The sequence below is a fragment of the Peromyscus leucopus genome, chromosome 8b (assembly GCF_004664715.2).
Source record: "Peromyscus leucopus breed LL Stock chromosome 8b, UCI_PerLeu_2.1, whole genome shotgun sequence".
Classification (NCBI taxonomy): domain Eukaryota; kingdom Metazoa; phylum Chordata; class Mammalia; order Rodentia; family Cricetidae; genus Peromyscus; species Peromyscus leucopus.
Genome location: NC_051086.1, coordinates 36,945,213 through 36,965,214, shown reverse-complemented (window position 1 = coordinate 36,965,214; position 20,002 = coordinate 36,945,213). Strand labels below are relative to the sequence as shown.

At 38.9% G+C, this 20,002-nt stretch overlaps 1 protein-coding gene across 1 annotated transcript in view; it reads right to left on the bottom strand.

Annotated features, from left to right (window-relative positions):
- Positions 1-20,002, bottom strand: part of Meikin (meiotic kinetochore factor) — a 44,936-nt gene that overhangs the window by 4,993 nt on the left and 19,941 nt on the right. The window contains exons 9-13 of the mRNA XM_037201395.1: positions 18,189-18,259; positions 12,930-13,085; positions 10,942-11,022; positions 8,666-8,785; positions 3,326-3,446 (exon numbers count right to left, since the gene is read on the bottom strand). Coding sequence (XP_037057290.1) covers positions 3,326-3,446; positions 8,666-8,785; positions 10,942-11,022; positions 12,930-13,085; positions 18,189-18,259 — 549 coding nt within the window. The remainder of the gene's footprint in view (positions 1-3,325; positions 3,447-8,665; positions 8,786-10,941; positions 11,023-12,929; positions 13,086-18,188; positions 18,260-20,002) is intronic.

Here is a 20,002-nt window from a genome sequence, read left to right as displayed (position 1 = left end):
GTCTGGATCTTTTGGTAGGACAGTATGGCTCTTAGAATTTCAAAGCAAAGTTCAACTACCACACGGTGGAAAAGTACTTAAACACTGAAGAACAGCATTTTGCTTGTGAATGGGCCTTAACACTGGGCCACTGTGTTACTGAGCTACCATAGTGAAGACCAGTTCTTCATTGCCCAATGAAACTGATATATGTATATGTGTATATATATATATATATGTATATGTACATATATATACATATACATACACACACAACACACACACACACACACACACACACACACACACATATATATATATATATATATATATGATTACACTCAAGCACACACTAAAGGCACAAGAAGGTCACATGAAGAACTGATCCAAGTGCCACAGCTCCTACTTTAACTACTTTATCTTCTCTCATCCAGTCTACACTTAAGAGGGTATGGGGAGTGCTCTACAATTGGCTGGCCAGGAAAAAGAAAGATCAGATCTGGTCTACAGATTGATCAGCCCCTCTGATACACCTCAGAAAAAAAAAAAAACAGTAGGAGAAATCTCCTTCCCCAGGGGCAGGACTTTGAGTGGTGTACCTGGTTGTTTGCTTTGCTGGAAGGAGGAATAATCAAATGTTGGATGTATACCAATTCATAGGTGGTAACCAATGATTTGATGGATGGTTGAGACTTGGAAGAATACAATTAGAAAAATAGATGAAAAGGAAATATGAGAAGGCATTATATAAAATTCTCTAAATGAGCAAAAACCATGAAACTATTTGTATGACATACACATATGCACAAAGGGTGACCTCAGCAGAGCAGAAGTTTTAATAATTAAGTGGATAGGATAATCAATGCTGTGAATTCCAGTCAGTCTCTTTCCCTGGCAACCTCTATCAGAACAAGGTTGGGGAAAGAGGAAGGAAGCTGATTGGTATCCTTGCTGTGCTTGTACATGAAGTAATGAGGCAGCAGGGAGCACAGGCTCATCAACACGGACCAAGCTGGCACTGGTATAGTAGTACAGCTTGACGTGCTCAGTCAGCAATGTGGCAGCAGGTTGATTACACTACACCTTTCATCGTGCACAAGGCAATGTTTTCTCCTTACAGGGTGAACACTACAGATGTGGATGGATGTACCTTTTTTACATATAACACTTCCTTGAAAGCTGCTACACATGAATTTATGGACTACTTTACACAGTGATAGTGGTGTCATGGTGCTATGGTTTGGATGTCCCTCATGGGTTCCTATATTTCAATGCTTGCTCCCCAGCTGGTGGTACTATTTTGAAAAGTTGTAAAACTTACAGGAAATGGAAACTTCATGGAGGAACTGGGTAGTTAGGGGCTGGCCTTGAGGTTTCATAGCTCAGGCTTACATCCTGTCCACTCTCTGCTACCTCACATCAAACACAATGTGACCAGCTGTCCCGTGCCCTTGCCACCATGCTTTCTGGACTATGACTGACTGCACTTCTTAAACCCTGAGCCAGAATAAACTCCTCCCTTAAGTTGCTTTGTGTCAGGTATTTGGTCACAGCTAGAAAAGTGACTCATATAGAACAGTGGGCACCAGAGGTGAGGTCACTGCTGTGATAAATGTGACCATGCAGGTCTTGGGCATTTGGAACTGTTTTGTGGGAGGAATGTAGAGGAATCTGGAGCTGTGGGTTAAAGAATATGTAAGGAGAGATTAATTGGCCATTCTAGTGGGTGTTTAGAAAACTCCAGAGAATGTGAAAAGAAATGCAGACAGCGGCAGTCCAACTCATAAAGGCTCAGAAGGGAACCAGCTCCATCTGGAACTGGGTTACAGGCCATTTGTGTTACATTCTGACAAAAAAAAATCTGGCTATCTTTTGCCTATATCCTGGAAACCTGAGTGAGGTTGAATTAAAAACTAACAGACTCACTGGTTCAGCAGAAGAAATTTCAGGACAGGATAGCTCCAAGCATTCATGGCTACTGCTCCTTGTTCCTCCTGGCTGAGAGTCACACCACTGGCACCCTTTGTTCTCAAACCTTTGCATTTTGACTTAACTATGCGACTGGCATCTCTGGTTCTCCAGGAGGTGGATGGCATGTCACAGAACTTCGGAGCTTCCATAATCATGTGACTAATTCTTGTATTTAGTCTCCTCTCACATAAAAATACCCCATCTATCTATCTATTTACCTATCTATCTATCTATCTATCTATCTATCTATCTATCTATCTAATCTATCTACAACATATGTATTTATATACTTGAGCACAAGAGACACTGGGAAAGGTTCTTTATCTCTTTCACCACACTCTCTAAAAAGAACCTCTCCCAGAAGTACTAAACAGTGTTTGAGGTATGTAAGAGGAGACAGATATCTATTGATACTTGTTCTGTTTCTGAGCAACCCTCAGTAATATAATCATTAGGTATAAAATGAGTAGTATTGACTTAGGCAATCAGGAAGGTATTTAAAAAGAGAAATTTTATGAACTTGAAGAGTGCTCAGAGAAGACACTGAGAAAAGGTAGGACAAAAGTCAAGCGTGAACAGCTTGCATGAGTATATACATAATATATTAAATATCAACTGTTTCATTGGCCACTCACTCATGAGAGGTTCCTCAGCTCTACTATAGAATTAGAAAAAAAATGCTTATTTTGATTTTAGAATCCTTGAATGATTGAATTTGCCTCAGCCACTTAGTAATATCTACCATTTAAAATCTCCTACTCTTAGCATGGTGGTGCACACCTTTAATCCCAGCACTTGGGAAGCAGAGGCAGGCACTGTGAGTTCGAGGCCAGCCTGGTCTACAGAGTGAGGACAGCTAGGGGGTATTACACAGAGAAACCCTGCCTTGAAAAACCAAAACAACAAACAAACAAACAAAACCCCCTCCTACTTTTTAAATGTGTAAAAGTGGAGTAACAGTACCCACTTCTATCTACTATAATAATGGTGAGGAACTGAGATGTTAAGATTCTTAGCACAGTGCCTTGCACAGAAGTACTTAACCAATACCAGGTGAATAAAAAAATTCTCCAGCTTAAAAAAGAATGCAACTAAAGTAAAATTCAAACAGTAGAAATTTCAAATTGTTGAAGAAGCATCCTAGGTAAATACATTTAAGTCAATGTCATAAGCTAAGTTTTCTAAAGATGAAGTATACATCCTCAAAAAGTTATTACTCAAGTTTATGACATCTGTTCAGGCTTTTATAATTTTCTCTTTTCAATTTTATGCAAAAACTTGAGAATACAAGCTTTAAATGAATGTACTATGTACACAAAGTATTTATTGTTAAAACCACATTCGATATAATATGAAAACTATGCTGAGCTCGTACCTGGAGGAACATCTTTAGGAGGAGAACAGTTTTTGTTTACAGTGGCATCTTTACTTCTAATCTGTCTAGTTCCTGGTGATGCCTTAATAATACAACAGAGCTCTGATGCGTATGAAGGAAACTGAAAAGGAAAAGAGTAGTTATTGCATAATTCCTCCAGGTACTACATTTAATGCAGTCTTCTTGAAAATAAAAGTAGTTTTAGTATTCTTGGTTAGAATGATAGAACCATATTGGAAAACAATAAGGAACATTCAAACAAACAAAAATATGCACCATGTCCAGGGAATGGTTTAATAATGGTGTTAGTTTTGAAAACTAAAAAGAGGTGATGAATTATTTTAGTTATTTTCCTATTGTGAGAAAACACAATGACCAAAGCAACTTATAAAAGGTTTTAATTTGGTTTATGGCAACAGGAGTATCTGGGGGCACACATCTCAAACCATAAGCAGCTGGCAGAGAAAGCAGTGGGCATGATACATGCCTTTCAAAACCTTAAAGCTCGGACAGGGGAATCTGTGGTTGATATGTAAAATGAATAGAAAATCTCTTAATAAAAAGAAAAGAAAAGAGAAAAAACCTCAAAGCTTGTCCCCAGCAACACACCTCCAACAAAACCACACACCTCCTAAGCCTTCCCAAATAGGAAGGACCTGTATTCAAACATATGAGCCCATGGGGGCCATTTCTATTCAAACCACCACAGAATGAAACAAGCAGCCGGAAGACAGGACTTATTGAGAGGATGAATTGAATCATGATCTGAAACACTTTGGAGCGGGTATTTATAATGTCCTGTTTTATCATCTAAATGAAGGGAACAAAAGTGTTATTTACTTCTTATTTAAACCATGATACCCAGATCTGCTTTCTTACTTCTTCCAACAGCCTCCTCCCATCTTAAACACAGGACAGAGAATTTTTCTAAGGAAAGGGGCTAGCAGACCATTTCCTCCTTGGAAGATTTCTGACCATTCAGGGTAGAGGTTCTATGCTGAAAACAGCTGAATGAAGTGAACATAAGTCAGAAGATGCTGAGATTCCAAGCTCAAGGAACCTTTGTCCTTCAGACAAGAGACTAAAAGATTCTGCTCTTAGCTGTCCAAAAATCTAATGTTGTTAGCCTGAAAGGTCAGCCATATCATCCAGCAATGATTTCACAGCTGTCAATCACTACTGACAATTGAGATTGTCTAATTACATTCCCACATCCACAATATCAACTATGACTGCATGTATGTCATTAGCATACAGAGAACAACGTATACTGGTGTGCATAGGTTCATGTGGAGAGTAGGGACAGTGGGGAGAGAAAGGAGGAGGTGTGCTTGCTGTTTAATGCTATACATGACAGGACAGCTGGGCCACGAACTTCTGGGGACTCTATTGTCTCTGCTACAAATGACTTCAGAGGACTGTCAAACAAGGTGAAGGTGAGGACCAATACCTAATGATCTGAAACACTTGAATCATGTTTATATATATATATAAACATGATTATATATATATATATACATGCATATACAAATTCTGACACAGTACATGGGAAAAGAGCGAGTTGTGACAAGAAATTTCACAACACAGGATCCAAAGACAAGATTTTTTTCAGCTTCTGAAACAAACAAACAAAATCAACATGGTTCCACAAAACAACTCGGGAAGTTAGAACTCTGAGAGGTAATGTTGAAGATACACTAAAAGAAATTGTTTATACCTCCAGTTCTCTAACTAGATTAGGGGAATCCTCAACTATGAAGACAGAATTAAAACCTGTCCTGTCATGGACGATCCTAAACAATCCCATACTCCATGTCATAGGAGGTAGTGGAGGATTTACTTCTCTACATTAAGGGAGGGAGGAAGGGAGGGAAAGAGAGAGGGAGGGAGGCCGGGAAGACGGGAGAGAGGAAGGGAAAGAGGAAGGGAGGGAGGGAGAGAGAAGGATTAGAGAACACTAATGGCTGGGGAGCATGTGTAGTAGATTTTTGAAGTGAATCCCCAGAATTGTGGTTCAGGCAAATCTCAGGATGACTGACAGCCATGTCCAGGCATAGAAAGCAGAAGTCAGAAGACTCCAGCAGAAACTCTTTTCAGTGAGTTAAACAAAACTTGATGGATCTTCAGATCTAAAAAGCTGTACAAATGATTAACAAAGAGTCTAGGATTGATTAGATAGGAAAACAAGGAAACGAGGATCATGGGCAGAACCATACCCTGCTCAAAAAGACATCAGTATTTGTGAAGGTGACTTTACTTGGTAATGTGGTCATTACAGATTTCATCGAGTTAGAACAGGCCTTAGTTCAATATAACCTGTGTCCTTACAAGAAGAGGAAATGTGTGTGAAGGCACAGAGATACACAAAGAGGGAAGGGAGCTAGATGAGAACTGGCACAGACCAGACTTACGCTGTCCCAGTCACAAATGCCAGCATGTAACCTGATGGAAGAAAGATTCACCTGCAGTGGTTTGGGGGAGCTGCTCTCTGCTAACGTCCTGACTTCAGACCAGGGTAGACTATTTTCTGTTTTGTAATATTTTGTAATATTTGTCACAGCCACGCCAACGAGTTAATAGTCCAGGGGGGAGGGGGGAACAGTGGGAGAAGTCGTCACAGTTTGTTATATGCTCTGAACAGGGCAGAATCTCCACTGATAGAAATATTTATGAGACCAAACACTTTACTTTCCTCCTTAAGAAAGCGAATCTCTGAAGAAAAAAGTTGTTCATGTTCCATTCTGCTCAGCATCTGTCTCTAGGGCAGACACAGAAAAGGACTGTATTTGAACCATCTACTTAATGGTCTGAAATCGACCTGACAGGACCAACATCCATGCTGACAGTCACTGCTCTTTGCCAGAACCAAAAACTGTTCTACAAATGAAACCTTTCCTAAGACTTGATTTCCAGAATGAGTGCTAGGCAACTTCAGTGTATACAGCTGCTATCAGAATCTGCTATAAAATGGTTTTTATTTCTAGTTTTTTGAAGGAAATAATAGGGAAGCACTCCTAAAATATAGTGGGAAAGATCAATGGATATAAACAATGAGAAAAAAGATAAATCAATAAAAAAACCTCCCAAGATGTTAAAAATTTATATTACCAAAGAATAAATTAAACAATAATCAGAGATATAACACAAAATATTTGAGCTAAAAGAGCAGTCTGTAAGATAAAGATAATTGACTCAATATATTCCTAAAGTTCCCCACTCTACATTTAAAATAAAAAAAGCATCACACTCCAAGATGTCCTCAAAAAGAGGGCTTCCTTTTCTGAAGCAGGGTTTCCCTATATAGTCCAGCCTGGCATTGAGATCCTCTTCTTCCTTCCAAGTGTTGGGATTAAAAAATCTTCTGCTTACAAATGACAGGCTGGAAAAATAAGTTATCTGGAAAGGAATTAAAAATTTGGGATGATCTCAGGTTCTCTGTTCAAGAGTTGTAATGGAGAATGGCAACTTGTTCTGTTAACTCAGCAAGTTTTGCACCATCCTTCTGGTTGTAAACCTTGTTCTATGACCACAGGAATGGACAGGAAACCCAGCTTAGACAATTATAGTTTTCCGTTTCCCTGGCAATGACAGATGGACCAGGGCAGACAAGCGACTCAGGCAAAGCTAACCGGAATCCTTAGCCAATACTGAAATACATGTACACATAAAAATAAGCCTTACTTGCTGGGCAGAGGTGGCACATGCCTTTAATCCCAGCACTCGGGAGGCAGAGCCAGGAGGATCTCTGGGAGTTCAAGGCCAGCCTGGTCTACAGAGCAAATTCCAGGACAGGCTCCAAAGCTACACAGAGAAACCCTGTCTTGAAAAACCAAAAAATAAGCCTTTCTCCTTCTATTTGGGCTATGACAAGTCATAGAAGATGGTGAAAGCCTGTGTGTAACAGAAGCCTGAGGGTGGGGTGGGGGCAGTAAAGACAAGCCAGGGTTAAAAACAAGTGTGAGGACTGGAGTGTGGATCTCTAGCACTTATGGAAATGTCAGGCAAGTGTGATGGCCTGATGTCATCCCAAAACCAGAAAGGCAAGAAACAGAGAATCCCTGAGGAATTTGGCTAGCCAGATGCTCCAAAACTGGGAGTTCTGGGTTCAGAAAGAGACCATGACCCACCATAAGGTGGGAAGGAACTGGAGAAGGCAATTAATGTCAACCTCGAAACTACACACAGACCTGCACATTTGTTCCCACATGACGTGAGAACACACATGCATACACCACACATACATATCCAAATAATTAATAAATAAAAACAATCATAGAAGCATCTAGAAGTTTCAATAGGAATTTCTAACAAGTGCTACTCAATTTCTGAATTCAGTCATTGCCTTTTCATTTATGTGTCAATAAGTCATCCTACCCTGTCCCATTTTGGATTATACTAGTGTGTGTGTGTGTGTGTGTGTGTGTACAAGAAATTTATGAAAAACAATAAGAGACCCACTGAGTTCTGGGAGTAAAATGTCTTGCTTGGGCATAATGCCTCATGCCTGTAATCCAAGCATTTAGGAAGTTACAATAGGAGCTTGAGGTTAAAACTGAATCTGAGTCTAGCCTGAACTACATAATAAGTCCTAGTCATAAAAAGTGAAAGTAAACAAAAGAAACTGTTTATAATCTAGAATTACTATACTTAACTTCCCTTTGTACAATTCTCAGCTAATAAAATTAGGACGTGGCACTGTTAAAACTGGGTAGCTACAGGTGAGAGTGAAGTTAGATGCACACACAACAACTAAGTCAAAATAGATTTTATACCTAACTCTGAGACCTACACCTCTTTAAAGAAAACATTGGCAGGCTGGGCAATGGTGATGCATGCCTTTAATCCCAGCACTAGGGAGGCAGAGGCAGGCGGATCTCTGTGAGTTTGAGGCCAGCCTGATCTACAGAGCAAGATGCAGGACAGGCACCAAAACTACACAGAGAAACCCTGTCTCAAAAAAAAAAGAAAGAAAGAAAGAAAGAAAGGAAGGAAGGAAGGAAGGAAGGAAGGAAGGAAGGAAGGAAGGAAGGAAGGAAGACAAAAGAAAAGAAAACATTGGCAGAAGCTTCCTGACATTTGATTTGGTCATGAATTTTTGAATGATACCAAAGATAAAGGCCACAAAAGAAAAATTAGACAACTTAAATAATGAAAAATTCTAAATGTTGTGCCTCAAAAGATCCTATGTACAGAGTAAACAGGCAACTGATCAAAGAGACAGTATTTGTACTTCATATACCTAACAATAGGGTCTTCTTTACATACACAAAAGATGTTAGTCTTAAGAAACTTCATAATAACTATTGTTTTAGCAGTTGAAGAAAAATTTGAAAATGTTACCTCATTTGAAGAACTTTCTTGCCAACTTGACACAGGAACAATTTCACTTGAGTTAACATAATTGCTGACATTTGGAAATAGTTCTTCAAAAGATACATTTTGCACTGGAGACAAATCAATCTATATAACAATATAACTCCTTTTAAAGTTTCAAAAACAATTAGCTTTAGGTAATATTGAAAACCCTACCTAACTGAAGCATTTTCATGTGTATTTGATGCACAAACAACTTCATTTGAATAAATGTAATTAATTACATTTGGAAATAATTCTTCAAAACCCACTTAACTGTGGATAATCAATATATAAATAACTTTCTGATCAAAGCCAAATAGAATACAAAATCACAAATACTGGCAAGGATGCGCAGGGACCGGGTCCTCGTGCATTGCTAGTGAGATGATGGTGAAATGAGGATGCACAGGGACCGGGACCTCATGCATTGCTAGTGAGATGATGGTGAAATGAGGATGCACAGGGACCGGACCTCATGCATTGCTAGTGAGATGATGGTGAAATGAGGATGCACAGGGACCAGGACCTCGTGCATTGCTAGTGAGATGGTGGTGAAATGAGGCAAGCCCTACGAAAAGACTTTCTAGAAAACTCCAGGTGTCCCTACCATGTGATCTAGAAATTCTACATCTGGATATAAACTCAGAGGAACTGAAAACAAGGATCTTATACTTGTACACATGCTTTTAGCACCAGTGTTCATACCAACCAAAGTAGAAATGACCAAAATGTCCACCGACTGACAGACATGTAAATAAAATGTGATCTTGTAACAGAAGGTTTTCATATCCAAAATGTAAGTAATTGTCTGTGTGTGTGTGTGTGTGTGTGTGTGTGTGTGTGTGTGTGTGTGTGTGCTTGCGTGCGTGCGTGCGTGCGCACATGTCTCTGCACTCACGTGCAAAACAGAGAACATCTTTCAGGAGTTGGTTTTCCCCCTTCGCCGTGTGAGTCTTGAGGATAGAACTCAGGTTGTAAGAAAGCACTATATGTGTTTTTTAAATTATTTTGTTTTATGTATGTGAGTGTTTTGGTTACTTAAGCCTGTGCACCATGTGTATATAGTACCCATGGAGGCCAGAAGAGGGTGTTGAATTCCCTGGAACTGGAGTTAGAGAGGGTTGTAAGTCACAATGTGGGTGTTGGGAATCAAACCCCAGTCTTGTGGAAGAACAGCCAGTGATCTCAGTCACTGAACCATCTCTCCAGTCCTTGGAAGTAATTTCTGACACATGCTATCACATATGTGAACTTGAAGGCATAATATCTGTGAATTATATTAGTCATAAAAGGAGGAATACCGGTGGGCATGGTGAAATATACCCATAATCCCAGCTATTTGGGGAGGCTGGGGCAGGAGGGTCAACTGATCCCAGGATAAGTCAGACCCTGCCTCAAAAAAACAAAGAGTAACTAATGTGTGATTTTAACTCTATGAGGCACCTCGTGTCATCAAATTCACAGAGAGAAAGTAGAAAGGTGATTGCTAGGGGCTGGGGTTCAATAGGGAGTTACTGTTTAACAGGTATGGAGTTTTAGTTACAAGGTGAAAAAAGTTTATCACTAGATGGAGATGATGGCTATACAGAAATGTTCAATGCACAGCTAAACACAATTAAAATTCTAAATTTTATGTTACACATACAAGAAAGGCTGGTCATGATAGCACATGACTTTGATCCCAGCACTCCAAAGGCAGAGTTGGGCTGATCTCTATGCATTCAAGGGCAGCCTGGTCTACAAAGGGAGTTCTAGGCCAGCCAGGGCAGGAGGCAGAAGAGAAGGAAGGGGTAGGGGGAGAAAGTTTGGGGCTAGAGATGGTGCAGTCATTAAGAATGTGTACTGTTCTTGCAGAGGACCTGAGTTTAGTTCCCAGCACCCATGTCAAGAAGTTCACAACCACCTGTAACTCCAGCTCCAGGGGATCTGATGCCTTCTTTTTGCCTCTGTGGGCACTCACACTCAGATGCCTACATACACATAATTAAAAATAAATCTTTTTTATTTTTAAACATACCCACACAGATACATACACATAATTAAAAATAAAATCTTTAAACAAAACTCCCAAACAAACACTGGTTGGTGTTGCAGTATTCTCCCTTACATATAAAGTATTTCCAGTGAAAGTCTGTTTATGTAGCAGAAAAGTACAGGTATTACTCCTTATGGGCAAATGCCCTTGGTATGATACAAACAGAAGAATAGAGAGAGGAGAAGCCAGGAAGCAGATACCACAAGGACCACAGGCTGGCACTTACCACAAAGTCAGCTGTGTCTGAAGATGGTGTACTTGTTAACAGAGCTTTGCTTTGCTTATCAGGAGGAGTAAAACTTTTTTTCTATAAATATTTAGAAAATAGATTAATTATTAGAAAGAAAATATTGTAAAAAATAGTAATTCAAAGTTCGTAGACTAGACCATGTGTAATAATAATAAAATCCTTATTCTGCTAGTTAAATTTTAAATCACCTGATAGGAAACTGAAGAATTTTCTGGACTGAACTAGGTCAGACAACTCTGACTAGAACTGTATCTGGTGTAACAACTATATAAGATTGCTGAGGTTGAAATTACTATTAATTTAGGAAGAAAAGCTAGAGTAATAAGTAATACGCTTTGATCACCTCTTTTAATCACCTTAAAATTATTTCCAGCACTTGCTTAGTTCCTGGAATAGTACTGTCCTTTTTAACAAAGTGGGAGTGGAAAGTCGGGGAAAAACGAGGGGGAAAGGGAGAGGTAAAGATGCAGGAAGAGAGGGATGCTCTAAGAGAACAGGAGAAGAGAGAGAAGATGGCTGAGAGGAAGGAGAAGAGAGAGGAAGAAACAACAGAAACTGAACAGATGAAGAGGTCAAGGCGCAGAAGGGCAGAGACAGTGTGTAGCAGGGAGACCGGAAAGAGACGGAGAGACAGTGGGACGCTAACGAGACAATCATGGGCAACAAAGAAGAAAAGGGAGAAAAGCGAAGCTGAGTGACAGATGGGCAGAAGAACAGAGGCGGGTAGCTTTATTCCCAGCAACCAGCTGCCTTTCTAAAGCTTGGACTCCATAAACCCACCATGCCTTTCTGAGTTTGTGACTCTTCCATGATGCCAAGTTTGGATCTAGAACCCAAACTCTGAGAGAAATTGAAAATCAGAGTTCAGTCTGTGTTAGTTTATTCCACTTTTACTTTTCTTTCACTCTGTTTTTCTTCTGATTTAATCTACTTAAACTAGTTGGAATAAACTAATCTAAAATGGATTATTAAGAAAATTGTTATTAAAAAACTTATGGGTATATTTGCTTGGTACAGCATATGTTAACTCTAACTTAATAACGATATACTTTTAAATTCTTTATCTGAACAATGAAGATTAGTCTACATTTAGGATTGGTGAGCAAGGATTATGAAGAGTGTATGCAGAAAGAACCTATGGATTTTGGAGAAAAGACAGAATGAGTCTTCTAGTGAGTTAGCTCTATCATCATTGAGGCAGCCTCAGGGGTCTCTGTCCTTGATCAAAGAACCTGCTGATACACTGCAAGGGGTGTGTTTAGCAATAACCCAGCTGCAATATCTTTAGTATCTGCATCAGCTGTCAAGCTGAGGCTTTCACGTCACCTCAGCCTCCAGCCAAGTCCTGAGCACACAGCACAATGTAGACTTGGGTGATGTATATTCTTTGCTTTGGAACTCCCCATTGGATCCAGGCAGTTGTAGTGGGTAGCTGGTCCAGCTTTGACCTGGAAGTACTGCCCCCATTGAGGCTTCAGGTACCTGTCATGCCTATGAGGCAGGGCCGAATGGGAGCCCTTAAGACCCGAGATCCAGATGTGCCGGCTCTCTTGGTTCCTGGATCCTGGATGCTGGATGTAGACTGAGCAGAGTTCTCCAGAGAACACCGCTGGACTGCGCTTCACCTCTCCCAGACCCTGTCACCTATCCCTTGACTGGAACAGCTACCCACTACAGGCACTCACTGTCCAACACCTCTTACTTCTTTTCTCAGGTATCATCTGCTCCAGTAATCCACCCGAACTCTTAATTATGTCTCAGAATCTGCTTTGCAGGGGTCCCAATGACACAGCTGCTAACCTTCAGTTCACTTTACAAAGCATTAGCTTGCATGCAGCTGTAGAATTTAGCTGTGCTCTATTTTCTCAGTATTTGTTAAGAAATTGTGCATTTCTAAACCTTCCCAATCAGTATATTTTATAGTCTTTCTAAGAATTATGAGTTAATAACATACCAGGACTTACCAACACAGTTTCCAGGGTTTGAGGCAGAAGAACATCATTCATGGCAACGATTTCAAGAGGTAAACTATGATGAGAGAATGGAGCCTTGCTGTCTAGATGACCAGAGCTTAACGCTGTTTGAACTTGTGGACCTCTATCTTCAGATTCCTTTTCAGGCTGAAACACAGTCACAATAGCAAATATAATTCACGATACTAAATAAAAAACATTCCTTGTCCTTCTCAGGTGTCCTATTACTTCTTCAAGATGAAAAAAAATAGGTTTAAATATGAAGATAATTGATTTTCTAGGAAAAAAGAATGTGTTCTAAGGCTAGGGGTATATATCTCCAGCACCATAAAACGTAACAACCCAAAGCCTGACATATGCATAAAAACCAATGTGTTCTATATATTTAAATGAAAAATCTGGTGAAAGACAAAATAGGCTGAAATACTCAGTTCTACCACATGTAAAGTAACAACGTTCACATGGTGTTTTACAAGGTTGGAGATGTAGATTGGGTAGTGGCAGAGCGCTTGGCTAGCAGGGGTGATGACTTGGGTAAAAGGGAGAAGCCCAAATAATGTTTTGCAAAAACAAATTATGAGATCTGTTTGACAACACATAAATTTATATAGGGAAAATATTAAATATATTTATTACTGTCTTTATTATACAGTATTCTGTATTTAAGTAACCATGTCCTCCAAAAAGAAAATCCTTTTAACATCAGGACATGTTAACCATCCCAAGTGTGTTGTTTTGTCAACTGATCCCTGTACTGACTATTACACATGGTTCAGTGACTCCAGCTCTGGACTTGTCTCATGGTTTCATAATGCATTTATAATATTAGAGTACTTTAAATATAAGCATGGCAAACGTAAGTAGGGAAGTGAAGTCTGAATTCCACTTAGAATTAGACTGTGGTGGTGTAGCTCTAAGGATTTGAAGTTGGGCAGAGTAGGGGAAGGATGTGGGAGCTAAGGAAGGTACAGTCCATGCTGATGAGTAAAGGGGAGGACAGTCAAGAGCAAAGCATGCAACGGCCTAAAGTGACTTCTTTCCTCTGAGGCCAGATGTTTCTTTCAGTCTTGCCATCACTCTGAGAGTGTCATCAACTGGGTGGATGACATCCACAGCTGTCCTCCCAGCTCCTTCAGTTCTAGGGTGCCATTCCCCTCATGCCATTTCAGTCACGTCACCTTCGAGAGAATCTACAGAGTCATCAATTCAGATAGCTTCCAATGCCCGCCTAGTCCTTGTTTAAGTGCCTTCATGAAACAGCATGTTCCCTTGTTAGAATCTTTAGTTCACCGATCCTGCCATTCTCTCTTCCCTATTAGCCTTCTTTAGTCTTCTGTGTGGGTTATCTAACCTGTCACTATCCATCTGTATAATTAATTTCTTATCCCTTCCCCTTCTAGCACAGACACCGGACAAATCTTCAACCTCAGACAAGCCCTCACTTCCACCTCCTCTGTACTTTCAATGTAACCGAACACTGGTAGAATTGTGTAACCTGGCAAATTGCAGACTCAACAAAATTGCCTCACACAAGCAACTATACTACACATGTCTAGCTTCTCATGACTATGACTATTTCACATATGCTCTATTTTCCTTACAATGGTCTTCTTCCCTTTGCAATTTTCAGCTGAAAATCTTTCACCATATACCTCTGTAACAACAGTAACCATCAAACAGGATGCCACCCAAGGCTCAGAAATTTCAAGACTCAATGCAGAAAAGGAGGCTCTAGTTTAAAAATTATTAAGAAATTTCAAATGGTGGCCATGCATACCTTTAATTCCAGCACTCAGGAGGCAGAGGCAGGCAGATCTCTGTGAGTCTAAGGCCAGCCTGGTCTACAGAGCGAGATCCAGGACAGGTACCAAAACTACACAGAGAAACCCTGTCTTGAAAAACCAAAATAAAATAAAAATAAAAATCATGTAGAGATAGGAAACTCACAGGGACATCTGGATCCTGTATGTCTTATATTGTCTTTAAATTTTTTGATTGCTGATGAGCAAACAATAGCTTCTGAGAGACACTGGATCATAAAAACTACTAAATTACATCAACCTATATATTTAAAAAAATGTCTTAACTTCAAAATGGAAGTCAAAAGATATGTTACATTGGGGAAGAGGTCATGCTTTTGTTTCCACAGAAAACAAAGGGCTGTGGATTCATTCATGGTTGATAGAGATCAGATTTGATTGGGGGAGACCCCTGAAAATCCTAGCTACAGAAATAAAGAAATAAACATAAAAACTAAAGACAGGTGGCATACATTTTACCTGCTTGAACATAAAACAAAAAATTCATCTTTGGCTGGCCTATGTACACAGTCAATACTTGTGTTAATGTAGATATATATGTTGCCTTTGGAAGTTTATGTGTTTCCAGAGCAAGGGGATCAGACATCAATGAAAACAGCTGGCCCAGGTAATCCAGCCTCTCAGAGAGCCTCTGTTGCAGTTTCTTCAAGAGTTCTACACCCAGAACAGCTTCAAGGCTGCTGGCTGAGATGATCCAGCCTCACAACTACTTCATCCAGACTTCAGATAAGCCCTATATTTCCCTATCATACTGAGATTAGACAACAGCTAGCTCTCCCAGGACTTGGACATTATCCCATTTTCTTAGGGTCCCCCAAAGATGCCAGTGCCCCCAGACAACAGGAAGCAGTCTAGAAAACACAACACCCACATTCACAAGAGGTGGGGTGGGTGGTTTTTGGTTGTTAAGTGGATTATGAATGTTTGTTATCACAAATTGTTATTGGTCATGGTCAGAAAAAAAACTGAAGAAAGGAAATTAAATTCAGGGATCTCTTTCTGAAGAGAAAAAAACGAGATATAGTATAAAAATGATGGGATAAAAGGGTAGATTGTTGAGTCTACTTTTGAACAATCACTAGTCTCAAATATTTTACATTGGTATGGAATTTTGTATACTGATACAAATTTAAGGTTATTTTGTTACACTGTATATATGTTTCTATTCTTGTTTAAGGTATTTTTATATATTGCTACAAATTTAAGGTTATTTTTGTTAGAGCATACTGTACATACATTTCTACTCTTGTTTAAGGTACTGTACCTATGCAGCTCATTTAAAAGTATAATGTAAAATTTTAGTCTTTGAATGTTATTTAGGATATTAAAGAAATACAGGTTAGTAGTTAGTCATCTGTAACAATCAAACTTATAGCCATGTTAGGTATGTTTTCAAGATCATAAGGAAATATATTTTAGATAGATAGGTGATCTTCAAATACTTCAAAGATCTACAGAATATGGTATTTTAAATGTTTTAATAACATAAGGCTTTCCATGACAATGAAACATGTCTGCTCCTGGCAGCACCAATTTACTTTAAAGATGGATGCCCCAACATTACAGAGGAGCCCTGGAGTAACTGTCCAGGCAGTCATATGTCTCTGTCATTTCATAGTTTTGGAAGTTGCTTGCTCTGCACTTCCTGTTTACTCAGGTAATATTATATCCTTCTTGGGTCTCTGATGGAGTTGAAGACTAGATAGTTATAGTTACAGTTTTTCTTAGTCATGATAGAAAGTAAATTAGGTAAAAAACAAAACAAAACAAAACAAAACAAAAAAACAAAAAAAAACTTTGAACTCATCAAGAGAGGATAGATAATGGAATATTTTCTCTAAATTTGCCAAATACTAATGGACTGGACATTGTAAATGTATTTCTTACTTGGTAATTGTTCTTATTGTATAAAGTTTTATATTGTTAGGGTTAAAATCTTTCCTTTTGGCCGGGCGTTGGTGGCGCACGCCTTTAATCCCAGCACTCGGGAGGCAGAGGCAGGCGGATCTCTGTGAGTTCGAGGCCAGCCTGGGCTACCAAGTGAGCTCCAGGAAAGGCGCAAAGCTACACAGAGAAACCCTGTCTCGAAAAACCAAAAAAAAAAAAAAAAAAAAAAATCTTTCCTTTTGATTTAGACAGAAAGAGGGAATGTTGTGGAATAATCTTTTTATACACTGTGAAGATGTGTCACTTGGATTGGTTTAATAAAAAGCTGAACAGCCAATAGCTAGGCAGGATTTTTAAGGCAGGGAGACATTGGGAAGAAGAAAAACAAAGACATGAAGAGACATGAAGGAAGCAGGATTGCAGGGTGGACAGTATACAGATGAGGTAAATGAGCCTTGGGGCAACACACAGATTAATAGAAATGGGTTAATTTAAGTTAATTTAATAATTCAATCACCATTTGTACAAAAGATAATTTTCCTCTAGTATACTTTCTTTGCTTACTTACCAAAGAGCTAGCTAAAAACAAGCCTAATCTAGTGGATGAGCTTTCAGAATAATAAGTCTCCATGTAGTGATTTGGGAGCTGGTTGGTGGAACAGAGAAAGACTAGCTATATACACTTCCAAACCAAGCACTTAATCAACTGAATCATCTCTCCAGCCCCTCCAATAATATCTTTAGAAATCAGCTGCTCAATTCAAAGATTAGAAGAAGTCTTTCTCCATACTTCTCACTCCTTCCTCTATATTAATCTGTAAATTTACAGGCAAAATTACCTTCAATCCATGCACATCTCTCCATCTCTTCTCCAAAACAACTTAATCAAAGCCAAACACAAAATCTCTCACCAAACCTATTTCTAATTTCTTATTGATAGATCTGCCTGATAACATGTTTGCCTTTTCCCAATTTATTCCCTAAGCTATATAGTAGGAAGAAAATGGATTTACAGCAAGAAAGACCTGCCACAAACCACTAAAAAATGATGAAAATATAAGCCTGTTTTCTCAGCTATAAAATAGATACCATCAAACAAGCATACAAACAAAACAAAACAACTACTTATCTGGCTGGAATGATATAAAGAAATGATACAATTAATGAAAGGCTTTCAAAGTCCAAAGCCTTCCCCAGAGCACTTCAGATTCCCAAAGACTATAGTCTTCAGCATAAAATGCTGCTCTGGTTATAGAGTAAATTTTTTATTTGTAACTTAATGAATAATGTGTACCTAGTCATTGAAAGGAAATCAGAAAAAAAATGTTAAAATATATTTTAATTCTCTTTTATTAAACTTATATAAAGTATATATTTATGTATGGCATGCATAGGGTTTCTACAAATTGAGTAAGTCTTATGCTCCAAAAATGAGTTTTGCTATTGCCTTAAATACACAGAAAATAATTTCTGCATGTGTTAATTAAAATCACATATTTTATTGGGACAACTATTTGTATAGTTATCCTGCTTCAATACTTGCTTTTTTCTTTGTTTTTTTGGTGGTTGGAGGGCCAGTTTTCCCAGCAAATATAACCTCAGAAGCTGCATTTTCTACAAATGAAAACATAGTTTAATTCTATTTAACCAGACATTAAATACAAAAGACAGATAATTCAAACTCAAAACCAAACCAATCCCCTTGTTTAAATGACTTTACCCCTGTAAATGGAAGAAAAAAACTAATATATGTTGAATAATCTAACTTGCCTCAGATATAAGAAAATATCCTTTAAAAATGTATGTCATACGGGGTTAGAGATGGCCCAGTGGTTAAGAGCACCTGCTAGTCTTGCCGAGGACCCAGGTTTGATCACCAGCACTCACATGGTGGTTTACAACCTCTGTAACTCCAGGTCCAGGGGGTCCAGTGGCCACTGCAGGCACTGCACACACACATGATACACACATATACTACACAGGCAAAACACCCATACCCCACCCAGCACATAAAACAAAACCATCTCAGAGATCCATGTTTTACAGAAGTAGAACACATGGTTTACTTTTGAGTTAGTAGGGGTGTATATATGTAAATAAAGTTCTTTATTTCTACCTGTATTTAAGCATTCCCTTTCTATTGTGACTTTCCTACCAGTATTCAGTCATTTATTAATGAATTAAATGTTTTTTTTTTTTTTATGTTGCCCAGACTGGTCTTGAATTTCTAGGCTTAAAAGCCATTCTCCTGCCTCAGTCTCCTGAGTAACATTGACTCCACGTACCTACTACTATACCTGGCTCTATCAGCATTCCAAACAAACCCGGGCCTGGCCTATGCTATTCAAACTTTTCCTGGGCTCCATATTCCCTCCTTCTGCACCACATGTTACCTGTAGCTGCGTTTCTTCAGAAAGTCATCTATATATATATTGACTTAACTGCCTCTCCTCCTATGTACTCTCAAATTCAAAACAGTTCAGTTTAGCCCTCACTAATATCAGCAGACGCAATCCCTGTTCTGGCTCACTGGATGTTAACACAGGTGCTGACCATCTCCCCTCTCTGGTCCTTATGCTCCTCCTCACATCTCCCTGTTCTCCACTCCCCAGACTCAGTATAGTGTTCATTGAGTGCGGGCACTGTGCATGTTATGCATATGATCTGGGTTTAATATTGCACATCCAACTTGTCTTTACTCTCTGCACCACTACCCTGATCTGAGGCACCAAAAGCTTTGCCTTTACATTATCCTAAGGGTTTCAATTCACCTCTCTATAATCCATTGTCCCCTTATTTACCTAAAATGTAAATCTAGTGTCATTTGCTTAAGTTTTTTTTTTTTTTCAGGCTTTCCACTGCCATCAAATTAAAATGCAAACTCTTTGACATACAAAGTCCTTTTTATGATTCATGATTGCTCACACTTTACCCAGCCTAAAATATTTTCCAGAGAAAATATAGGATTCTCAGTTAAATTTGTATTTCAGTAAAAACTTTAGTTAAGTAACCCAGTTTTATAGTATTTATTTTGCAATATTTGAAGCTTACTTCTATCAGAATATTTGTCACTTACCTGAATTCAAGCTTAATGTATTTATTTGCTAAATCTGGAAAGTCTAGGGATTAATGATTACTTCTGTCATTTTCATCTCCCAAGGTGAAGAACAGTAGGTAGATTAATGAGTTTGTGGGAGAGAAAAGCTATTGCCAACATTTTGTCATAGATTAAACAGAACAATAACAAATATGGGAGTACTGAGTGAGGATGACCTCTAAGCTATTGCTTTGCTACTGTTCCTAAGATTGGGACCAGTTTAGATATGGACTGTGATAATTCTTAGTCCACAGCTTTCA